The 21,171-nt window shown below is 38.1% G+C and overlaps 1 protein-coding gene and 1 non-coding gene across 2 annotated transcripts; both read left to right on the plus strand.

Annotated features, from left to right (window-relative positions):
• Window positions 1-1,293: 1,293 nt before the first annotated feature.
• Window positions 1,294-14,475, plus strand: LOC113028216 (alpha-N-acetylgalactosaminide alpha-2,6-sialyltransferase 1-like). The gene is made up of 9 exons (XM_080305404.1): window positions 1,294-4,659; window positions 4,821-5,115; window positions 5,577-5,739; window positions 6,913-7,075; window positions 7,741-7,879; window positions 7,967-8,070; window positions 9,041-9,124; window positions 10,330-10,429; window positions 13,436-14,475. The coding sequence occupies exons 1-9, from the start codon at window positions 4,565-4,567 to the stop codon at window positions 13,607-13,609; spliced, it is 1,317 nt and encodes a 438-aa protein (XP_080161530.1). The 5' UTR covers window positions 1,294-4,564; the 3' UTR covers window positions 13,610-14,475.
• Window positions 14,476-17,118: 2,643 nt separating this feature from the next.
• LOC113028631 (U5 spliceosomal RNA) lies at window positions 17,119-17,233 on the plus strand. The gene has a single exon (XR_003273253.1). It is a non-coding gene; the product is annotated as a U5 spliceosomal RNA (small nuclear RNA).
• Window positions 17,234-21,171: the final 3,938 nt, after the last annotated feature.

Here is a 21,171-nt window from a genome sequence, read left to right on the forward strand (position 1 = left end):
TCATTCAACGCCAACATCAACAGGTGGAGAGTTGCGAGTTTGATGTCGATTACAGTTTCCTCCCACAGGTCTGATATGAGGGGGTCTTGCGAGCATTGTGGTGAAGGTGGTGGAGTCTGGGGGGTCGGGATTAGCAGCGCTGTTGATGGTGACTCTGACAGGTCCCACGACTGCATGTCATGCTCTGTAAAATGAAAACCACAAGCTCTTAATTTGTCACATAGATACACACGCAACCCTACACACCCGCACATTAAACCTACCAGTTTATTGTTTAGTTGTCGGAAGGTCTTATGATTTTAGGTTTGCACAGCGTAGCAGGCAAACCAGTCTTCGGACAACTCGCCAGATCGTCAAAAACAAGGCGTTTTCTAATACTCTCGTACGCAGTGTTGAGTCTGTCCCTCTTGATCGCGTCATCAATCTGGCTAAACAGACGCGACAAACCTCTCCAGTCGCACCACTGTATAAAAAACAAGTCGTTAAACTATCTTGTGCGCTCTTCGAGGTTTAGAGGGTAAGGATTTAACCTCCAGTTTTCAAGCCCTCTGGAAGCAATAAGACTATCCCTGTCATCACATACACTGAGAAAAATAAAGTCGTCAGGGTTGTGATTGAAACGATCAGCCTCAACCCTGTAAAGCTCAGGGCCTGATGCACTGTTCCACTGGGAAACATACAGCAGCTCTGGGAAGCCCACATTGTCCAGGTCCGCACACACTACGGTGCGGAAGAGCTTCCAGTTTTTAGTAGACATGACTTGGGGTTCCCCCCAAAACAATCCCTCGCCACAATCTACACTAAGCACAACTGCCCCTTCGGTATATTTAATGGCATACACATACCCTTCGGCGCCTTGATATTCTAACTTAAATACAGTCCCATCTACGGGGTTTTCACAGCGTTGCTTTTTACGTTGAGGACCCCGACTGCATACTCCTGAAGACATACCTAGAGTGGCTGTGGTATGGGTAGCACACCTGAACGCGCATACGCACACGCACGAAACCGGTCAAACCGGGTGTCATCTTAAACTAGTGCCATCTTACTTGTGTCTTTGTGAAAATCAGCAGTCGCACAACTGGTTTGGTTGGCTGCCATCTTGAACTAGTGCTATCTCACTTGTGTCTTTGTGAAAATCAGCAGTCGCACAACCGGTTTGGTTGGCTGCCATCTTGAACTAGTGCTATCTCACTTGTGTCTTTGTGAATTCTCAGCAGTCACATCAAGTTGTTAAATACTCCAGGTGGTTTTTCGACCTCTGAGCAAATCTCAGAAGAAAGAGAAAATACTTTTCTTTTTTTTTATAACTCTTTATTTTGTACTTTTTCCTTTGTATTACATACGGACAAGACAATAATAATAATAACACAACAACAAACACACAAAAAAAAAAAAAAAAAAAAAAAAACACGAGAGGTCCCGCCCTATAAGGCTGACTGAGACTTATAAATTATCCATTTTGTCCACTGTTTTCGGTGTTTGTCAGATTTCAGTCTCAGAGTGTAAGTCATTTTTTCCATTGTATATATGTCCTCGATTACGTCCATCCAGTCTTCCAGTTTTAAAGGATCGCTTTTCAGCCAATTCTTTGTTATCACCTTTTTGCTTGACAACAACATAATCTTAAACAAATACCAGTCCTCCTTTTTTACATTTTCCCATATTCCAAAATACATTACTCGTGCCTCACACAGTACTTCATACCCCAGCACCTTCGTCATTGTTGCCGCGATTCTTTCCCAATATGATTTAATATATTTACACTTCCAAAACACATGTGAGTGATTGGCGTTCCAGTCTCCACATAATCTCCAGCATTGTTGGGGTGTTTTCAACTGCTTGCTTTTGATATACGGAGTAATAAAAAACCTAATCACATTTTTCCAGCCATATTCTCTCCATCGTCTAGAGCTAGTGGAGTTATGCTGTGTGAGACATAAGGATCGCCAATCATCCTCTGACAACTCAATTTGTAGTTCCGATTCCCACTTTTGTTTAATATATAATGTTTCATTCCTATTCGAATTTTGTAGGCCATCATATAATTTCGACAGAATTCCTGATGGAAGATTTTTATATGCACCTGTTATTGTTCCTATTATACGATTTCTTTCTCTCGAGAGCTTCTTTCTAATTTCTGTATTGTAAAAGTGTCTTAATTGAAAGTACCTAAATAAATCTGATTTATCCAATCCGAATTGTTTCTGTAGATTCTCAAAAGATTTAAATGTTGTCCCATCTATTAATGTACACATTGCTGTAATTCCTTTATTGACCCATCTTAAAAATGTGCTATCCCATTGTCCACTTTGGAATTTTCGAGAGTATGCAGGCCAAATCAGCAATTTACAATCTTCTGTAATTCTATATTTCTTCATTATTGTCCACCAGAGTTTAATAGTAAATTCAGTGATGAGATTTTTGTTCGTGGGCTGGGTAGTTTCTTCTCCCAATCTTGCTTGTGGATGACATGATAGGCAATAATTTAACTCTATATGCTTCCATTTTGAAGTATATTCTGATGAACACCAATAAACAGTATATCTCAGCTGAGCTGCATAGAAATATTCCTTGAAATTCGGGAGGGCAAGTCCTCCTTTTTCTTTTCCTGATTGGAGTATTTTAAATCTTATTCTTGGCTTTGTCCCTTTCCAAATAAATCTACTAACTAATTTATCCCATTTACCAAACTGTGCATCTGTTATTTGGACTGGTAATGAGGTGAATAGGTACAATAACCGGGGAAGCACATTCATTTTTATTACCTCTATTCTTGAGCTAAGGTCCTTGACAAGCGGAGCCCATTTAATCAGATCTTTTTGGATTGTGTTACTAAACTTCACATAGTTTGCCTCGTATAAAGTACTTGTATCACTAGTTAAATAGACACCTAAGTATTTGATCTTATTTGAATCCCATTTTAGTTTAAGTTCATTTTGTAATAATTCTTTGGGGAAATAATTCAGACAGAGTACTTGAGTCTTTACGATGTTTAGTTTATATCCTGCGTTTTTACCAAAATATTTTAATGCTTTAAACAGCCAAGGAAAGGTCGTATCAGGATCCTGTAGATATATAATTATATCATCTGCAAAAAGACCTATTCGTTGTTCAAGTTTGGAAACAAAAACCCCTTTTAAGTCTGTACTTTGCCGTATATACTGAGCCAAAGGCTCAATATACAAAGCAAAAAGAGCTGGACTCAAGCAGCAACCTTGCCTAGTTCCTCTAAAGAGCTCAAAGCTGTCTGTCAAGTCCCCATTTATTTTAACTCTAGCCATTGGCCTATGATACAGGGATTGTATACACTTGATGAAGATACTGTCAAAGCCCATTCTCTTCAAAACAGCAAAAAGAAATATCCAAGAGACTCTGTCAAAAGCCTTTTCAGCATCTAAACTCACTAAGGCTGTTGGGATTTTTTCTCTATTAACTTCATTAATTATATGCAATGTGCGTCGTATATTGTCTTGTGTCTGTCGCCCCTTAATGAACCCTGTCTGGTCTTCATCCACCAGGTCAGGAAGGAACAGCTCTAGGCGTCTTGTGATTATAGATGTAAATAGTTTATAATCAACATTTAAGATGGAGATTGGGCGATAAGAATCACAGTTTTCCTTGTTTTTACCTTCTTTCGGTAAGACTGAGATGATGGCCTCTTTCCAGGAAGGTGGAATTTTAGCGTGTTTTATTGTCCAATTAAAAGAATCTATCAAAATAGGGGCCAAAACCTCTTTGAAAGTCTTATACCACTCATTGGGGTACCCATCACTCCCTGGACTTTTATTCGTCTTCAATCTCCTTATTGCCTTATCCAGTTCTTCCTTTGTAATTGGTTTGGTTAATAGTTCATTTTGAGTTGTCCCTATTGAAGGGAGGTCTAACTGATCCAAAAACTCTACAATTTCTGGTCCATTTTTCTGATCCGGTTGACTATACAATGTTTTATAATATTCTTGAAAGGTGTTTTTTATCTGTGTTGGTTCATATAGTAGTTCCTTGGTATTTGGATCTCTAATCTTGTTGACTGCATTAGTTATTTGCATTAATTTTAACCGTTTAGCCAATACTTTAGTTGCTTTGGAGCCAGACTCATAGAATGTTTGTTTTGTGAATCTCAGTTTCTTTTCTATTTCCTCCATAGTCAAATCACTTAGTTGTTTTCTTACGTTTTTGATTTTTTCAGCCAAATCAGGACTCAAATCTGTATGCTTTTTTTTTTCCAAATCCCTTAATTGTTGTTCTAATTTGGACTGTGTAAGCTTCTTCATTTTTTTGAGGTAGCTGGTCCTTGATATCAAATACCCCCGAGTTACTACTTTCACAGTATCCCAAATTATTGTTGGGTCTATCTGATCATCCTTATTGTGGGCAATACAGGTTTGTATTTCTTTTTTGATCTCTTTTACCTCAGATTCATTATTGAGAATACCAATGTTCAATTTCCATAATAATTTCTTATTCTGATTATGTAGGTGAATGGTCAAATGAATGGCGTTGTGATCCGACAAGTCGGCTACTTTTCTTTTTAATTAAACAGCAAAGCCTTCACTCAGCAGTGATGGCGGTCCAAAAGTTCAGGATTTTTTCTTTGCTCGTTTTTGTAACTGTTGGTTTTCTGGTGTTTATTCTGTCACAGGAACATTTATCAAAAAGGTCAGTTGGGTTTTTTTTCTTTGTTTTTTAATATTTTGTGTTGATATAAAGAATCATTAAAAAGGGAACTGTGAACTGATTTGCTAGTTCTGTTATTTGTACTTTGCTATTTGTTTGTCATCTGTTACCTCTGTTGCATTTCTGCCTAATTCCTGATTCAGGAGGACAACTTTCTCAGGAAAAAATGGACACAAATGGGAACATTTTTCTCTTGACAGTGTCATTACATTTTTGGGAAAAATCAAAAAGACATCTGCACCACCTTTTGTGTGTACCACAGCTGGCATAGCAAAAGTTATTTCAACAAAAATGAACCCAGTGACAAAATCTAAAACCCCTACACGCGGAGCCATGGCTGAGACTCCTATGCCTATCCTCTACAAAATAAATTTCACAAAGCTTCCTCAGTGGGATTTTGATGATGTTTATAACCAGGATGCACCACCTAGACCGACAGTAAGCATACGAGCATATGAGAGAAGTAATATAAATGCAGTTCCTAACTTTTCTGTGTTTGGGTATAGGCAGCACTGAATTCTGCTCAGCCAAGCAGTCAATCGTTTTCCTTGTGACCTATACATGTACCTTGTTTCCCCCTTTAAATTCATTATTTTCATTTTGTGGAGCTGTTTTTCTACCTTTGTGGCTTCGCATATGTCTGCCTTCACTCTTTCCTGCAGTGATGCACCAATTATGAAATTCTCTGCTGAAACCAATACAGATGTTTAAAAATAACTATCTGGCACATGGCTAATGCTAACACTTATTTTACTCTTGCTTTATTACATTTTTTCTGTCATTTGGTTCTCCCCGTTTTGAATTATTCAAGGATGTTATTTAATAGAGTTGGATAATTATATCACAGCAAATTCTGTCTTTGGCTAATTTCCTGTATTTAATAGTTTTATGATTTTCAGGCATGTGCCCAGTCTCTGCGAAACTCTGACGATGAAAACTTTAAGAAGGCTTTTCTTCCAAACATACGTTTGTTTCTACACAAGGACAACATCAACATGAGCGAGTGGAATCGGCTCTCACATTTTAACAATCCTTTCGGTTTTATGGAGTTCAAGTACGACGGTAGGTCTTTTAGTGACACACCTATTTTCTTTTGTTATGACACATCCTCAAGCAACTTTTTGGCACATGAATAGGCGACTTGAGGCTACTTCTCAAATCAATGTTCCCCTATCCATTTTCCTATGCTTATCCAATTCAGGGTCACATGGTGTTGCTATAGGTTACCACCTGCAATATGCAGACTCTACGCAGAAAGACCAGGGCTGAATTCAAACCCAGGCTTGCTGTGAATTTATGGTACCAAGCTTGTGTCCAGCTGTGTGTATTTGCTTTCTGAGAGTGGTTTCAAACCAGCACTTTCAGTCCTCCAAAATCCTAGCTGCATGTTGCTCTACATTAATGACCCCATGTGTTAGTTGAATGCTGATTGGCTGACAAGGGGCTAAAACAATGAAGTTAGCAACAGCTGAGTTCACAAGGAATGAGGGGAGCAGCTATAAAAAAAAATAAAAGATCTTAAGTTTGTTTGTTTGAGGTTGTTTTTTGATTTGTCAACCCAGACTAAGTGCCTTTCATAGTCTTTTGTTTTGGACTACTTCAGGAGCTCCAGGTTTTCTTGTTGCACTTTTGTTCTAGCTCTGGTCAGTTCATGACAACATGAACTTTAAGTTCTTGTCTGCATTTCATTATGTTTCCTGTTATATTTTGAAAGAGGTCCCCAGTTTAGTTTTAAGTTTCCCCTGTGACGTCGTTATGTTCATGTGTGTCAGCTGTTTCCTCATGTGTTGCCACTTCTCCTGATCACCTCATGTCTGTATTTAAGTCCTTCCTGTGTTCAGTGTTGCATCCTCCCTCATATGTCTGTTTGCCAAGCCTAACAAGTTTATTTTGTATCACCAAGTTTAGTTTATTGCTAAACACTGGAGCAAATAAAACTACCATTTTCAGTTTCAGCTTGGCCTCTGTGTTTTAGTCTGCAATTTAGGTCCTTTCATGCCTCCCTCCACACAGACCATAACAAATTTACTCTAGTTTTGCTCACTGAAAGCTCTCGTCCCTTTTAGTAAACATGAGCAGGTGAGTCAGGTAAAGCTGAAGAAACAGCTGTTAATGCATGAATAAGAGTTATGGCCTTCATCTTGCTTCATTGTTTTCATATACAGGATACATTACTATGCTGGAACTACAGCACTCAGAGTAAACACATTTTTGAATTTTTCTTTTGGTTTGCAGATGTGATGAAGTCAGTGAAGTTGATTCCAAAGCCAAAAGAGCCGTTGCTCCTCCCAAAACCCGGTGGTGACGGTTGTGTGCGCTGTGCTGTGGTAGGTACTGGAGGAATCCTGAACGGCTCAAAGAAGGGGGTGGAGATCGATGGCCATGATTACGTTTTTCGGTAAGACAAACCCCCAAGCAAACCTCTTGGCTTTGTTCGACAGGCACTAGGCCCAGTGTAGAAAAGATAAAGCAGTGTAAAGCATACCCTGCTTTATCTTTCTCTGTGACTTTCATATAGGGCTGGGTATCGTCACTGATTTCTAGAACCTATTTGATTCACCAGAATGGGTGTAGAGATTGATGCGCATGATTATGTTTTTCGGTAGGAAAGGACAAACAGAACAACACTATCAACTATTAAGGTGTATCTTTTACTAAAGTTAGCTTTAAAACATAAGAACGCTAAAAAAGATATAAAAAAAACATGAGAACGGTTGCTGATCAGCAAATTCTTTGACAGTAAAAATGTGGTACTGTATCTGATAGCTCACCTGCTTGTGGTGTAGAAACTTCAAAATGTATTGTTCTCTTTCAAACATCAGTGTCGTCATAGAGTCAGAATGGAAAGCGTGTTAAGTGAATTAAGTTTCAGTAAGAGAATGTTCTGAAATGTTTTGGGCCAACACTTCAGTGGTATTGCTGAAGGTGGTTGATTCCACAAGAAAACCATTCTCCCAAAATGAAAGCAACGATTGCTTCTCAATTGATCTGAGCAAATTACTAAGCTTAAACATTTGAAGCCAAGCTTAACATCTGCAACACCTGCTTCTGCCTGTGTGGCAGGATGAATGGTGCCATCACCAAGGGCTTTGAAGAAGATGTAGGAAACAAAACATCGGTGTATGTCCACACAGCCCACTCCATCACTTCATCTCGTTACATCCTTAAAAAACACGGATACAAAGCTGCTCCTCATGATGAGGTAATGAAGCTTTTCATTGGCCCTTGATTTTTGTTTTATTTCACTAGAGTAAAGATGGCTTCTCTGTCCTCATTTTCCTTCTGGCAAGGTATAAAATATGTGATGATTCCTGAGGGGATGAGGGATTACCAATGGCTTGAGGGCCTTCTCAAAGGAGAAAAGGTCTCTGCTGGTCCATACCGCAACAGACTGTGAGTATCAACTAAATGTTATGTGCTGCTGCAGTATTTATGGCTTTTTGTGGTGTTAAATTAAAATAAATTCAGAATCTGTGACATTTTTATTCAAATGCTATAACATACATTTTATTAAGTGTCTATTAAAACTGTACATTTAAAAAATAGAACTTTGTAATAAGTGTTTTGCCTTAAATTTAATAATAATTTTACAAATCATTTATCTCTTGCTCAAACAACTTTCTGGGACCTTCCTCTGTGGAGTTTCCGTGTTCTCTGTGTGCTCATGTGGTTATTCCCTTGCTGTTCCCTCAGTCCAAAAACATGCATTCTGTTGATGGTGATTCTAAATTAGTCTTATTGTAGGTGAAATAGACATGCATGTAAAGTGCTATATAAACATTTGTGAAAATTGTTTGAGTGATGGTCAGATAAGAAAAGCACCATAAGCCACTTCATTTCTTTTTTGCTTTGCTTTTTTACTTTTTAAGTATTTTGCCGGTTCAGTTACTGTTGAGAAACATCTGCTTTCTGTTTGTGCAAATCAAGCCTTCATTTTGGTGAAAGTGAGCTTTTAGGGGAATAATCAACATTTACTTTATACTGATAAGTCAAACCGTAAGACGTGTATTGCCACTTGAATTTAAAAGACTCTTTAAAGCAGAATTGTTTATGTCAATTAAATTTCATTTGCAGACAATTAATTGAGATAGTTTACTACGGAGAAGTGTAAACTTTTCTTTCACTTAAGTAAATGCACACTTTTTTTTAATAACTACACGGCTGTTCTGCAGACCATCTAAATTTTGTGTCATACATGCACACTCAGACTGATATTCAGGTAAAAGTTTTTTGGTCTAAAATGCACTGCAGGCACATAAGCATATGTTTCCAGCTGTTCACTCCAGCAAATAAATTTAATAGCATTTGAGAAACTAAAACATCTCATCATCCTTTCATTACTCCTATTGTTCAACCCCCCCAGGCCAAGGACCTACTATTCAGGGCAGTACAACGAGAGCCGCTTCTACGTTCTGCATCAGGATTTCCTCCGATATGTGCGGAACAGGTCAGCCTTCTTTCACCATCCACTCCAGAACATTTATTTTTAAACAGTGCAGACTATTTATTCTATTTTTTTTAATTTTATTTAAAGCCTTAAATTATTTAAAGCCTTCTCTTAATTACAATATTAAAAGTTGTTAAGTTAAATTAAAAAAAAATGTTGATAAAAGTTGTTAAATAAGTTGAAGGTCCATAATGTTTGATTTTTTTTTTTTAATCAAATGATCCAAACAATATTGAAGTACAGATTTTATGCATAGTCCAAGTTAACTTTTCCCATTGTAACAATATGTATACAAATACAAACAGACATTTTGCAGTTCTTTCTGCTTACATTGAGTGAGTAGCAGCCAGGTTCTGCTAATCAAGGGGAAGTTTTCTGCAGTCATTGCTCCAGACCATGCAGATGTGTGCTAACACCATGCTACAGTCTTCCCAACAGTGGGTGTGTGATGGTCAAAGAAATTGCAAAAACCGCAATAGCTACACCTTAGATTCTAACAGTCTTAGTTAGCATGTTAATTGTTAAAGATCATGACATTACAATGAGGAAAATGAAAAAGCCTCTACTCTCTAAAAAAGAAATGCAGCACTGTTTAGGTTTGAAGAGTTCTATCTGAACAAACCGCAGGACTTCTAGAACAATGTCCTTTGGACAGATAAGCCCAAAGTGGAAATGACTGCCCATAATGCACAGCACCACATTTAAATACAGCATATCAGCTCAAACGCCTCATATTGACTGAAACCACAGTGTGAGAGGAAAGATGATGAGTTGGACTTGTTTTCTAGCCATAGCAAATGGACATTTTATAGTCGAAGAGTTAAACATACACTTGTCTGTATATCAAAGTGTTCTACAGCCAAATGTGAGGCCGCCTGTAGAACAACTAAAGCCAGCCAAACTGAGTCATTTACTAGGACAATGATTCCAAATCAAGCAGCAAGCGTACAACAGAATTGCTGTGGAATCAAGGTGCTGCAATGTCCCATTCAAAGTCCAGACCACAACTCAATGGAAATGTGAGGTGAGAAATTAAGACACCTGTGCATAAACAAATGCCTACAAATATTGAACTTAAGCAATGTTGTACAGAAACATTCTTCCACAACAAAGTGAGAGACTGTTAGTAATACAGAAAATAATTATTACTTCAAGTCATTGTTGCTAAGGCCAGTCCTACAACCTATTATATCATTGCATTACAGGTTCTTGAAGTCACCCAATCTGAATAAGAGATACTGGGCGAGGGTCAGACCAACCAACGGAGCATTCACTCTCTTCCTGGCTCTGCACACCTGTGACACAGTGAGTTAACACTTGATTTTAACTTCTTAACATTACAACTACTTCTAACCACACCTTTGGAAGAATGCAACACACCATGTGTACATTAACTTTGTATTAAAAGCATATTAACGTCAAACTATCTTATTACTGTTTTAGCAGCATATTTCAACGTGGAAAGACCTTCCCAGCAATCATATAATAAAGTTGTATTAAAGCTCTGAACCACTGTCAGGGATAAGCTGAAGGAACACTGACTTTTTGTGTACCCTCCTAGGAAAATAAGATAAGATGTTTAAATTAAAACTGTAAAATAAGGTGTGTCACCAGTTTTATTGAACTGTTCCAATGTGTGAAGACAGACCAGCTGGACAGCATCGATAAAACTGATGTCACACCTTGTTTTACACAGCTATTTAATAAACTTGTCAAACAGATTCATCAAGTGTCTATAACATGACCCAACTCAAGAGCTTCATGCATTTATATAAATTTCACAATGGTAACTTTATCATTTACTTTGAATTATTGGCAGTTTCTCTTAACAGCTTTCTTTTTTTTTTGGACACTTTTTATTAGCTGTTAGCCAAAGTCTGATGTGTTACTATTGTCAAGAGTTTTCTTTTTTTAAGGCCTTTTTTGGGGTGATTTTTCTTTTTTACATTCTCACAACAGGCTAACTGTGTTAGGGTTCAAAGATGGACCAAAATTCAGAGTAAAACAAAAACCAAGACTTATCACACAGTGATCAGTGCTAGTTAAAGGTACAGTTTCTTTATTTCTCAAGGACAGCAAAGAATGTGAGAACTTCACTCAGAGATGGAAAAACAGGACAGGAGACAAAGCAAACATTCAAAGAATAGAAATGCTAAGGGATACAGTGGCTTGCAAAAGTATTCGGCCCCCTTGAACTTTTCCACATTTTGTCACATTACAGCCACAAACATGAATCAATTTTATTGGAATTCCACGTGAAAGACCAACACAAAGCGGTGTACACGTGAGAAGTGGAACGAAAATCATACATGATTCCAAACATTTTTTACAAATAAATAACTGCAAAGTGGGGTGTGCGTAATTATTCAGCCCCCTTTGGTCTGAGTGCAGTCAGCTGCCCATAAACATTGCCTGATGAGTGCTAATGACTAAATAGCGTGCACCTGTGTGTAATCTAATGTCAGTACAAATACAGCTGCTCTGTGACGGCCTCAGAGGTTGTCTAAGAGAATATTGGGAGCAACAACACCATGAAGTCCAAAAGAACACACCAGACAGGTCAGGGATAAAGTTATTGAGAAATTTAAGCGAATTCAAGCGATTATTCCAAAATGGAAGGAGTATGGCACAACTACCAAGACAAGGCCGTCCACCTAAACTCACAGGCCGAACAAGGAGAGCGCTGATCAGAAATGCAGCCAAGAGGCCCATGGTGACTCTGAGCGAGCTGCAGAGATCTACAGCTCAGGTGGGGGAATCTGTCCATAGGACAACTATTAGTCGTGCACTGCACAAAGTCGGCCTTTATGGAAGAGTGGCAAGAAGAAAGCCATTGTTAACAGAAAACCATAAGAAGTCCCGTTTGCAGTTTGCCACTGGCCAAAATGCAAAACGCTATGTGTGGCGGAAAACTAACACTGCACATCACTCTGAACACACCATCCCCACTGTCAAATATGGTGGTGGCAGCATCATGCTCTGGGGGTGCTTCTCTTCAGCAGGGACAGGGAAGCTGGTCAGAGTTGATGGGAAGACGGATGGAGCCAAATACAGGGCAATCTTGAAAGAAAACCTCTTGGAGTCTGCAAAAGACTTGAGACTGGGGCGGAGGTTCACCTTCCAGCAGGACAATGACCCTGAACATAAAGCCAGGGCAACAATGGAATGGTTTAAAACAAAACATATCCATGTGTTAGAACGGCCCAGTCAAAGTCCAGATCTAAATCCAATCGAGAATCTGTGGCAAGATCTGAAAACTGCTGTTCACAAACGCTGTCCCTCTAATCTGACTGAGCTGGAGCTGTTTTGCAAAGAAGAATGGGCAAAGATTTCAGTCTCTAGATGTGCAAAGCTGGTAGAGACAAACCCTAAAAGACTGGGAGCTGGAATTGCAGCAAAAGGTGGTTCTACAAAGTTTTGACTCAGGGGGCTGAATAATTACACACACCCCACTTTTCAGTTATATGTTTGTAAACAAATGTTTGGAATCATGTATGATTTTCGTTCCACTTCTCACGTGTGCACCACTTTGTGTTGGTCTTTCACGTGGAATTCCAATAAAATTGATTCATGTTTGTGGCTGTAATGTGACAAAATGTGGAAAAGTTCAAGGGGGCCGAATACTTTTGCAAGCGACTGTATTTGATAAACTGCATATTTAAAGCTCTAGGATATCCTCAGATTGCACCGTGATTTGCACTGTTGCCTCACAGCAAGAAGCTCCTGGGTTCAAATGCAGCCTAAATACATTTGCACCAGCTTTATGCTGTCTAGGCGAGGTGGAAAGCAGTGATAGCTCACGTAACATCTGCTTGCAACTTGTTGAATTCAGATGTGTAAATCCAAAAAGAATGCTGATCTAAGCCAGTCGCCTCAAGGTGCATAATATTGTAAGTTAAAGACCACACGATAATACAAGTATCTGTAGTGAAAGGAGAAAAAAGAAAGGGGGGAACTGGCTCTTTGAGCTCTAGAAATACCATGAAACCAAACAGAAACCAATTCTTAAAAAACCTGAAATCGTGAAAATTTGAATTTCCATAATTGTTCTCCCTTTAATATGTTACTTCTCTAATGATAAAAGTAATAATTATCATTAGAGAAGATAGTGAAGATAAAGGTATATTTATATTTTTATTTAACATTAGCTGTTGCTGTTAAAGAAGGAGTTAAAGATAAACTAATAAACTGGGCTTGTTAAAGTGGCTCCCCAGGTGTTTTACTAATTCCAAAAGCAGTTATGTCATTTTTATCATTTATTATTTCAGTGTAATTCAGTCCCCTTTTTATTTCTCACTACTTCATCTTCAGGTGGATGCATACGGATTCATGAGTGAAGAATTCAAGAAATACTCCAACTACTATTATGACAAGTATGTTAAAACCAGGGTCGTTTTCTATTCCAACCACGACTACATTCAAGAGAAGAACACATGGAAAAACCTTCACAACAGCAAAATATTAAATCTGTACCAGGGAGTGTAAGTAAACCCAGGACTGTAAGATCTGCAGCAATGCTGCAACGGCAAGAATAAAAGCAATGGGATAAGGAAGAGACTGTTATTTACCGATTATTACAAGTCAAACAGATAAGGTTCAGATAAGAGCGTTGTTTAACAGCACCATAAACATCTTCTCCACAATCAAGTTGATTCTGTTCTCTTCCAGTTAAGATCCGGTATTATAACCACACATTTGAGTAAGTCAGTGCGATCTAGGATGAAATTTACACTTTTTCTGTTTCTAGCCCCGTATTCAAATTTCATTTCTTACAAATCAATATTCAGAATTTATTCAGAATGATCCATACATGTTTAACTATATATAAGTATATACTCATATACAGCACATAAACATACACATAAAACAATTTCAACACATAAACCAAAACAACAACAAACTACATTTTTACATAAACTAAGCAACCTGTGGTTAACAGCCACTTAATCTCTTACCTAATTTTTATTTCTAAGTGACAAAATACCTTAATGAACACTTTAAGCTTGGGTTACTCTGGCCTCGATCTATAAAAATAAGGACAAGGCTTCAATAGAACATAATGAGACAACTCAATAGGTATGACAGGATTAAATAATGCTATCTGCACACATAGTAATGGATTCTGGGTGCACATGCAAGGCCTACCAGTTCTTACAAATAACAATCCAACAGTCAACACCACTCCTTTAAAATGCAGATTACACGTGTTATTAGGCATGTAATGTAGTAATAATGTATTATTTAGTTTTAATGCTTTGGTGATTGTCAATTCGTTTCTGTAAAAGAATGTATATGTAAAGTATTAAAAGTAGCCAGGATGTGGCTGCTGGTATTAAACTTAAATGAAGTGATGTGATGTTTTTTGACTGTTAAAACTACTACAGATGAGATATAAAGGCTATAAATTGTTTATTTTGGCCCGTGGATGGTTAAATTGTTTCTCCAATCTGTATCTATCTCAGACAGTTGCAGTATGGGCTTTGAGATGAGCTCCTGCAGTAAACAGCACCACCTGCAGCTTTTTCAGAGCAGGACTTTATCCAAGTGCTGTACTTTAGTACGCCTTTGACTTACTTTAAGATAAGATAAGATAAGATAAGATAAGATAAGATAAGATAAGATAAGATAAGATAAGATAGAACTTTATTAATCCCTCGGGTGGGTTCCTCTGGGAAATTCGGTTTCCAAAAGCACAGCACCGACAGAAGTTACAGTTACAGAATATTATATATATATACACACACACATAAATATAAATACAGAGACAAATATAAATAAAATATACGAAGGGGGATAAATAGAATAAATAGGAATAAAAATAAAAATACAAGTGAATTGCACATTTCAAGTATTGAGGTCTATTTGCACCGTTGACTATTTACAAAAGTATTGCACAAAGGTATTGCACAGTGAGGTGAAGAGGCACTACAGCTTAGTTGTTCCCCCTCCTTTGTCCTCCTGTTTCCCCTCCCTCTCCCCTCCAGAGAGGAGTTAAACAGTCTGATGGCGTGTGGGACAAAGGAGTTTTTACTATATAATACTGATATACTTTACTATACAATACTGATATATAGTACTTTGTACTATATATCAGTATTGCAGTAATATAACGTAGCGTTACTGTTTTAACATAATAATAATTAGGTGAGTGGGTTTTTTTTTATGTTTTGTTGAATGTATCTTATTTAATCACACTGTTTTAGTCACAAGTGAAACTAAATAATTTTTTTAAATGCATGTTGTGATGTTTTTATCTTCTTTCCTATTGATGATTTTGTATCTTGTAAATTAACCGTGTCACCCAATTCTACACACAGACACTGTACTTCAATACTTTTTTCATTATTTTTTTTCTTATTTCATACAAATATTATGTTGGGTATACTTTACTAGTATTGAGTTGTACTCTGGCCTTCAGTGCTACTTTAATTCTTTATGGTAAAGATTCAACACAGTGATGGAAACATTCCTTGGAGATTTTGGTCCATGTTGAAATGATAGCATTGTGCACTCTCCAGTTCCAGAAAGCAGTGGCACCCCCTGTGGGCCTCTGCTGCTGTAGCACATCTGCTTTAAGATTTGACATGTTCTGTTCTGCATATACTGCCACCCTTCTATCACCTGGCACATTCTCCTCTGATTTCTCGAATCATCAAGCCACTTGTTTTACTTATTTATTTATTTTAATTCCTTTTCACAGCTTTCTCTATAAACCGTGGACACTTCGAGTAGATCAGCAGTTTCTGAGACACTGCAACGAGCCCATCTGACACCAACAATCAAGTTAAAAGTTTAAAGACACCAACATCACTTCCCCCCCCCCCCCCCCCCCATTCTGATGCTCAGTTTGAACTTCAGCAGCTCATCTTGAATACATCCACATGCCTAAATGCACTGAGTTGCTGCCATGTGATTGGTTTGATTTGATGTTTCACATTGTTTGTTCGTCTATTTATTTATTTATTTATTTATTTATTATTTCAGCGGTTATTGAGCTATTATTGACAGTTGATTTTATTCTGCACTGGCTTTTAATGCATTACTTCAGATGGGCAGCTTAGGCTAAATCCTAATTGCTCATATTAACTAGTGTGCATTGTCCCTTTTATATTTTAAAAAAAAATCAATAGAAAAATCAGTCCCCAAAAATGGGATGTGGTCTCCATAATTGTGAGTTCAGCTTTACAGATTTCCCCCTACATCACTGCTCCGAGTGGGGCGGTGACTGAGTAGGGGCGTGTCAGGGTTGACTGACAGGTGTCCTGATACATGGCCTTGTTAAAGTGGACCTTTTCACTGTATAGGCTGTGGGAGCAGTTTTAACTACGTTTTTTTGTGTGTGTGGCACAGAGCATCCGAGAAGTTTGTGCTTGAGTTTTTGGTGAGTGAAATTCTGGTCTTTAACGAATCTGTGACTTCCCGCACATTAGCAGACACGTATGTGTGTTACCTGATAACTTTACGCTCCACCCTTTAACCCATCAGTTCTGGATCCGAAAGTCAACATGGCGGCAACACAGCTAAAGCTAAAGCTTTGAAATGTGGAATAAGGAACAAATTCGTGACGTCACGACGGTTACGTTTACACGGGGCGTGACTTCCGAAAATAAATGATACGGTTAAACATTTAAAAGCGTTCAAAAACATTAGCGCAATGCTTCACCATGCTTTGCGAGGTAAAAACAATTATAGGAAAAAATCTTACGCGAATAAATAAGAGCTCTGCGTTAGATTTTAACTTTTTAACAACCCGGAAAACCCCCACGGAATCCCATCATGCATTGCGCTTACTGTTGACGGTTAATCTAATGTGAATAAACTTACAGCGTTCACATTAAAAGTCTTACCCTGTGCATTTATATTGTTTTATTCACTACTGCATTGTGTGACAATGAGTGGTCTTTGTCATTTATAAATGCTCTTTCCCAGTGAACCGTCACTTTACACGGCTTTGTTGTCAATGGGGTCCTGTTGCGGCGTTGCTATAATTTAGTACACTCTTGTTTCTCTTCAGATCGTATAAATCTTTCGCCTTTTACTAAAGATTTCCGTGGAGAGGAACAATAAGAGTTTCACCCAATTTTTTGATGCCCTGCGTTTAGCGGGGCTTGTTAACTATGTTCAAAAGAAATAATGCACTAGTAGCGCAATCGCGAACAATGTTAGTATTGCAACATCTTCAAATGTAGCCAGTAATGTTTTCATTTTTCATGTACCCGTTATTGTTGTTACAGTATATAACATAGTGAGCACGCTGAACTATAGCAGTTTATCACAGTTATTATTTTCATATTTTACGTTGGGTTTTTTTCCCATTTATTCACATTAAGATTTTTTTTTTAAATGTTTCTATTCGTTTCATTTATTTATGTTAGTTTGTTAGTCTTTTTCTAATTGGAGTTCAGAACATTGCAAAAGAGTAAAATTAAGGACATTTCCAAAATATTTTTATTTTATTCAACATCATGTTTACTTGATGAATGTTCATTCATCTATCGCTTCCACTTATCCTTTTTAAGGTCACGGGGGGGCGCTGAAGCATATCCCAGCTGTCTTTGGGCAAGAGGCAGGGTTCACCCTGGACAGGTCTCCAGTCTATCACAGGGCTAACACATAGACAGAGACAAACATTCGCACTCACATTTACTCCCGCATTCACATATATGGGCAATTTAGTGTTTCCAATTAACCTAACGCCACTAACTGCATGTCTTTGGACTGTGGGAGGAAGCCAGAGTACCTGGAGAGAACCCACACAATCACGGGGAGAACATGCAAACTCCACACAGACCCCGGCCAGATGGTGGAATTGAACTCAGGACCTTCTTGCTGTGTGGCAACAGTGCTAACCATTGGTGAATGTATATTTAGTTTTGTTTTTTTTAACAGTAGTATTTAACTTTTTTAGTTTTGTTTAGAGTAGATTTTAAATTTTTGTTTTTAACACCTCACACATGATCTGGCATCAAAGTATTTCCCTGACGTGCACCTAAGCTGCAAACCTGCTTGACCTCTTAGGTCATCTAGATCAAGCTGCCTGGTTATATTCCAGGTTTCCATTAAAACTGTTGGAGAAGCTCATACTTTTTGTGTTCAACAACCTATTAAACCGTGTTAGATGTGCTCCAACAAATCAGTGCTTAAGGGTGTTTAGTTCCTGCTCTTAAGTATTTTACAATTGAAAAACATATTTTAGGTTTAATTAATTTTATTGGACTACTGTTGAGCTGTTTGTTTGTTGTTTGCTCAAGAAAGATGTTAAATCTTTATATAATTTATATAAATCTCCTGTGTTGTAATTCTGGTTACCCAGTATCACTGATGAGGCTGTTATTAAAACAAGAAGGTGAGTGTTGATTTATTGGAATAAGACATAACCAAATCAGCCACGGATTACAAATAGTAAAAGACTTGAATGTAGTGGAGTAAAATGTGCAATATAGATGCAAAAGTCCCATTTTTCTAAGGCATGATCCCTGATTATACATTATGCTATGTATCTTCAGTATCCCCCACCATATTACACCTCAACTACCAGTACGAACCATTTAAACAAGGTAGGATGAAGCCATGCTTTCATGTTGTTTAGGTCAAATACTACCTGTATGTCACAAAACAGACTCATCCAACAAGCAATGTTTTTTGTTTTGTTGGGGGAGGGTTCAGTCTTCAGTCCAGTTTTAAAGATCCTGTGTAAATTTTTAGTGGCACCCAGCGTGGTCTTCTGCTGCCAAAGCCCATTTGTGTCAGGGTTATACGTTCAGAGATTATCTTCTGCATACTTTGGTTGTAACGTTCAGTTGTCTGAGTTACTGTTGCCTTCCTATCAGCTTGAAGCAATCTGAATCTGGTCATCCTCATCTGACCTCTAGCATCAACAAGCCTACAGAACTGCCACAGACTGGATATTTTCTTTTTTTTAGACTGCTCTCTATAAACCCTAGAGTTAGTTGAGTGGGAAAATCCCAGCAGATCAGCAGTTTCTGAAATACTCAGAGCAGCCCATCTGGCACCAAGAAGAATGCCACATTGAAAGTCACTAAAATCACTTTTCTTCTTCAGTTTGTTGCTCAATTTGCAGGTTATCTTGACTATGTCTCTGTGCTTAAATGCACTGAGTTGCTGACATGTAATTACATATTTTTTAAGGCGTCATTATTGAGTCCTAGGCAGCACACAGTGGTGCAGTAGTTAGTACTGTTGCCTCACAGCAACGTTCGACTGCACCATCTGGCCAGGGCCTTTCTGTGTAGAGTTTGTACGTCCTGTATTTGTGCGGGTTCTCTGCAAGTACTCCAGCTTCCTCCCACAGCCCAAAGACATGAAATTAGAGGGGTTAGGTTAACTGATAAATTGCCCTTCGGTGTGAACATGAGTGTGAATGGTTGTCTGTCTCTCTGTGTTAGGCCAGCAAATGACTGGCAACCTGTCCAGGGTGTACCCCGCCTCTCGCTCTATAATAGCTGGAATAGGCTCCAGTCCCCCGACAACCCTGACAAGGATAAGTGGAAGAGAACGGATAGATGGATGGATTATTATGTTCTTTGCATCCGCAGGTTAATCAAAACCTGCCAGTGTTTTGGTTAGACTGTAGATTTGAATTTACAACTTCTAAACTATGAAATCTACTACCATTGCATATGAGATCTGTGGCTATTGAAACTTTTAAAGAGCTGTTAAAGAGTTTTTAGTATAGGCTTGCTTTAAACTAGTGGATAATGTTGTTGTTTTAACACTTATATTATATTTTGTATTTGTTTGCTTGCTTTTCTTAAAAGGTGCTATTTAAATACATTTTATATACTTACTTAAAAAGTAATGAAAAGAGTGCTGTAATCTACCCGAGCACAAGAGGGCGCCTTTGAACGCTTTGAAATATTTAAAGCGAAGCGGTTTTAATGATATCAAACGTTCGAACATAAACAAAACCAACAAGAATAAAATTCACTCTGGAGAACATGGTATTCTTTTCTTTAAAAATGACTATAGTACTAAAACCAGATTACTGTAGCTTATTAGTCACTAATTGTTCCAGCTTTAATCCTATAAATAGACTTTTAGCCTACTTCTTATTCATGAACATATGAATATACGCTGAGCATACCTCTGTAGCTACCCTTACTCAAATTTTTAAAAGCAGGACTTAACATCAGGCAAATATTGCAACCTTCATTTACTGACTATAGACTGTTACTATTATACTCACATGTTACTTATTAATAAAGTGAACAAATCACTATTTAAATCCCGTTTCCGCCTAAATGTCCCTTTACTCTGTGAGGAATAAATCACACACACACACAAGCGGGTAATAGAGAGTCCAGGCCTTTAACAAATGCTGTAAGCCCTTTAGTATGTACGATCCCCGGCCCTTCCTCCCCGGCTCGTCCCTCATCTCCTCCCGGTTAAAACGTGACACACTTCAGTGACAGGTCACGTGATGGCCGTAGCGTTGATCCGGAAGGAGGGAGGGATGGAGGGGAGCGGGTTGAGTAGCGGGAGGAAGGGAGAGTAGAAGGGGATTGAAAATGCGTCAGGTCAGCCAGAGAGCGCGTGTAACAGAACGGAAGCTTGTGCGAGGAGGTTTCAAAATAAACATCAAGGAGCTTAAAGAGAGAAAAAAAAAAATCACCCATGACTGAAAAATGAAACCAACAAAGAAATGATAAAAACTCTGCAGTTCATCTAATGGTCACTTGAGGCTGGTTCCAAAAGTCAGTCAGTCCCCGAACTCCAATATTAAAATGCCCAACCAAACAGTGTTAAAAGAGCACGTTTGCAGCCTGGTACCAAAAACGAAAAAATAAATAAATAAAAATACCTGGCAGCACGAAGCTATTATGGGTTTATTGGTTTACTGAATTGACTTAATCTATGTTCAGTAATTGTCAATAAAGAATCATTCTGTTCTTCTTCTTCAGACTGAAGAAAACAGATCTTCTTCTGAAAATAAAGGTCAAGTTATTTTCCATAGTGGACCAAATTAAATGACCAAATTTATGCTATAGAACCCAAAAAAACTAAATAAAATCTACTTAAAAACATGT

Source organism: Astatotilapia calliptera, chromosome 8 (genome assembly GCF_964374335.1).
Source record: "Astatotilapia calliptera chromosome 8, fAstCal68.1, whole genome shotgun sequence".
NCBI lineage: Eukaryota > Metazoa > Chordata > Actinopteri > Cichliformes > Cichlidae > Astatotilapia > Astatotilapia calliptera.

Excerpts from the sequence above, each read along its gene's own strand:
- LOC113028216 (XM_080305404.1), top strand. The coding sequence starts at position 4,565 with ATGGCGGTCCAAAAGTTCAGGATTTTTTCTTTGCTCGTTTTTGTAACT. Across the intron at positions 5,116-5,576 it reads ATGCACCACCTAGACCGACA|GCATGTGCCCAGTCTCTGCG; the intron begins GTAAGCATACGA and ends TATGATTTTCAG. Across the intron at positions 10,430-13,435 it reads CTCTGCACACCTGTGACACA|GTGGATGCATACGGATTCAT; the intron begins GTGAGTTAACAC and ends CTTCATCTTCAG.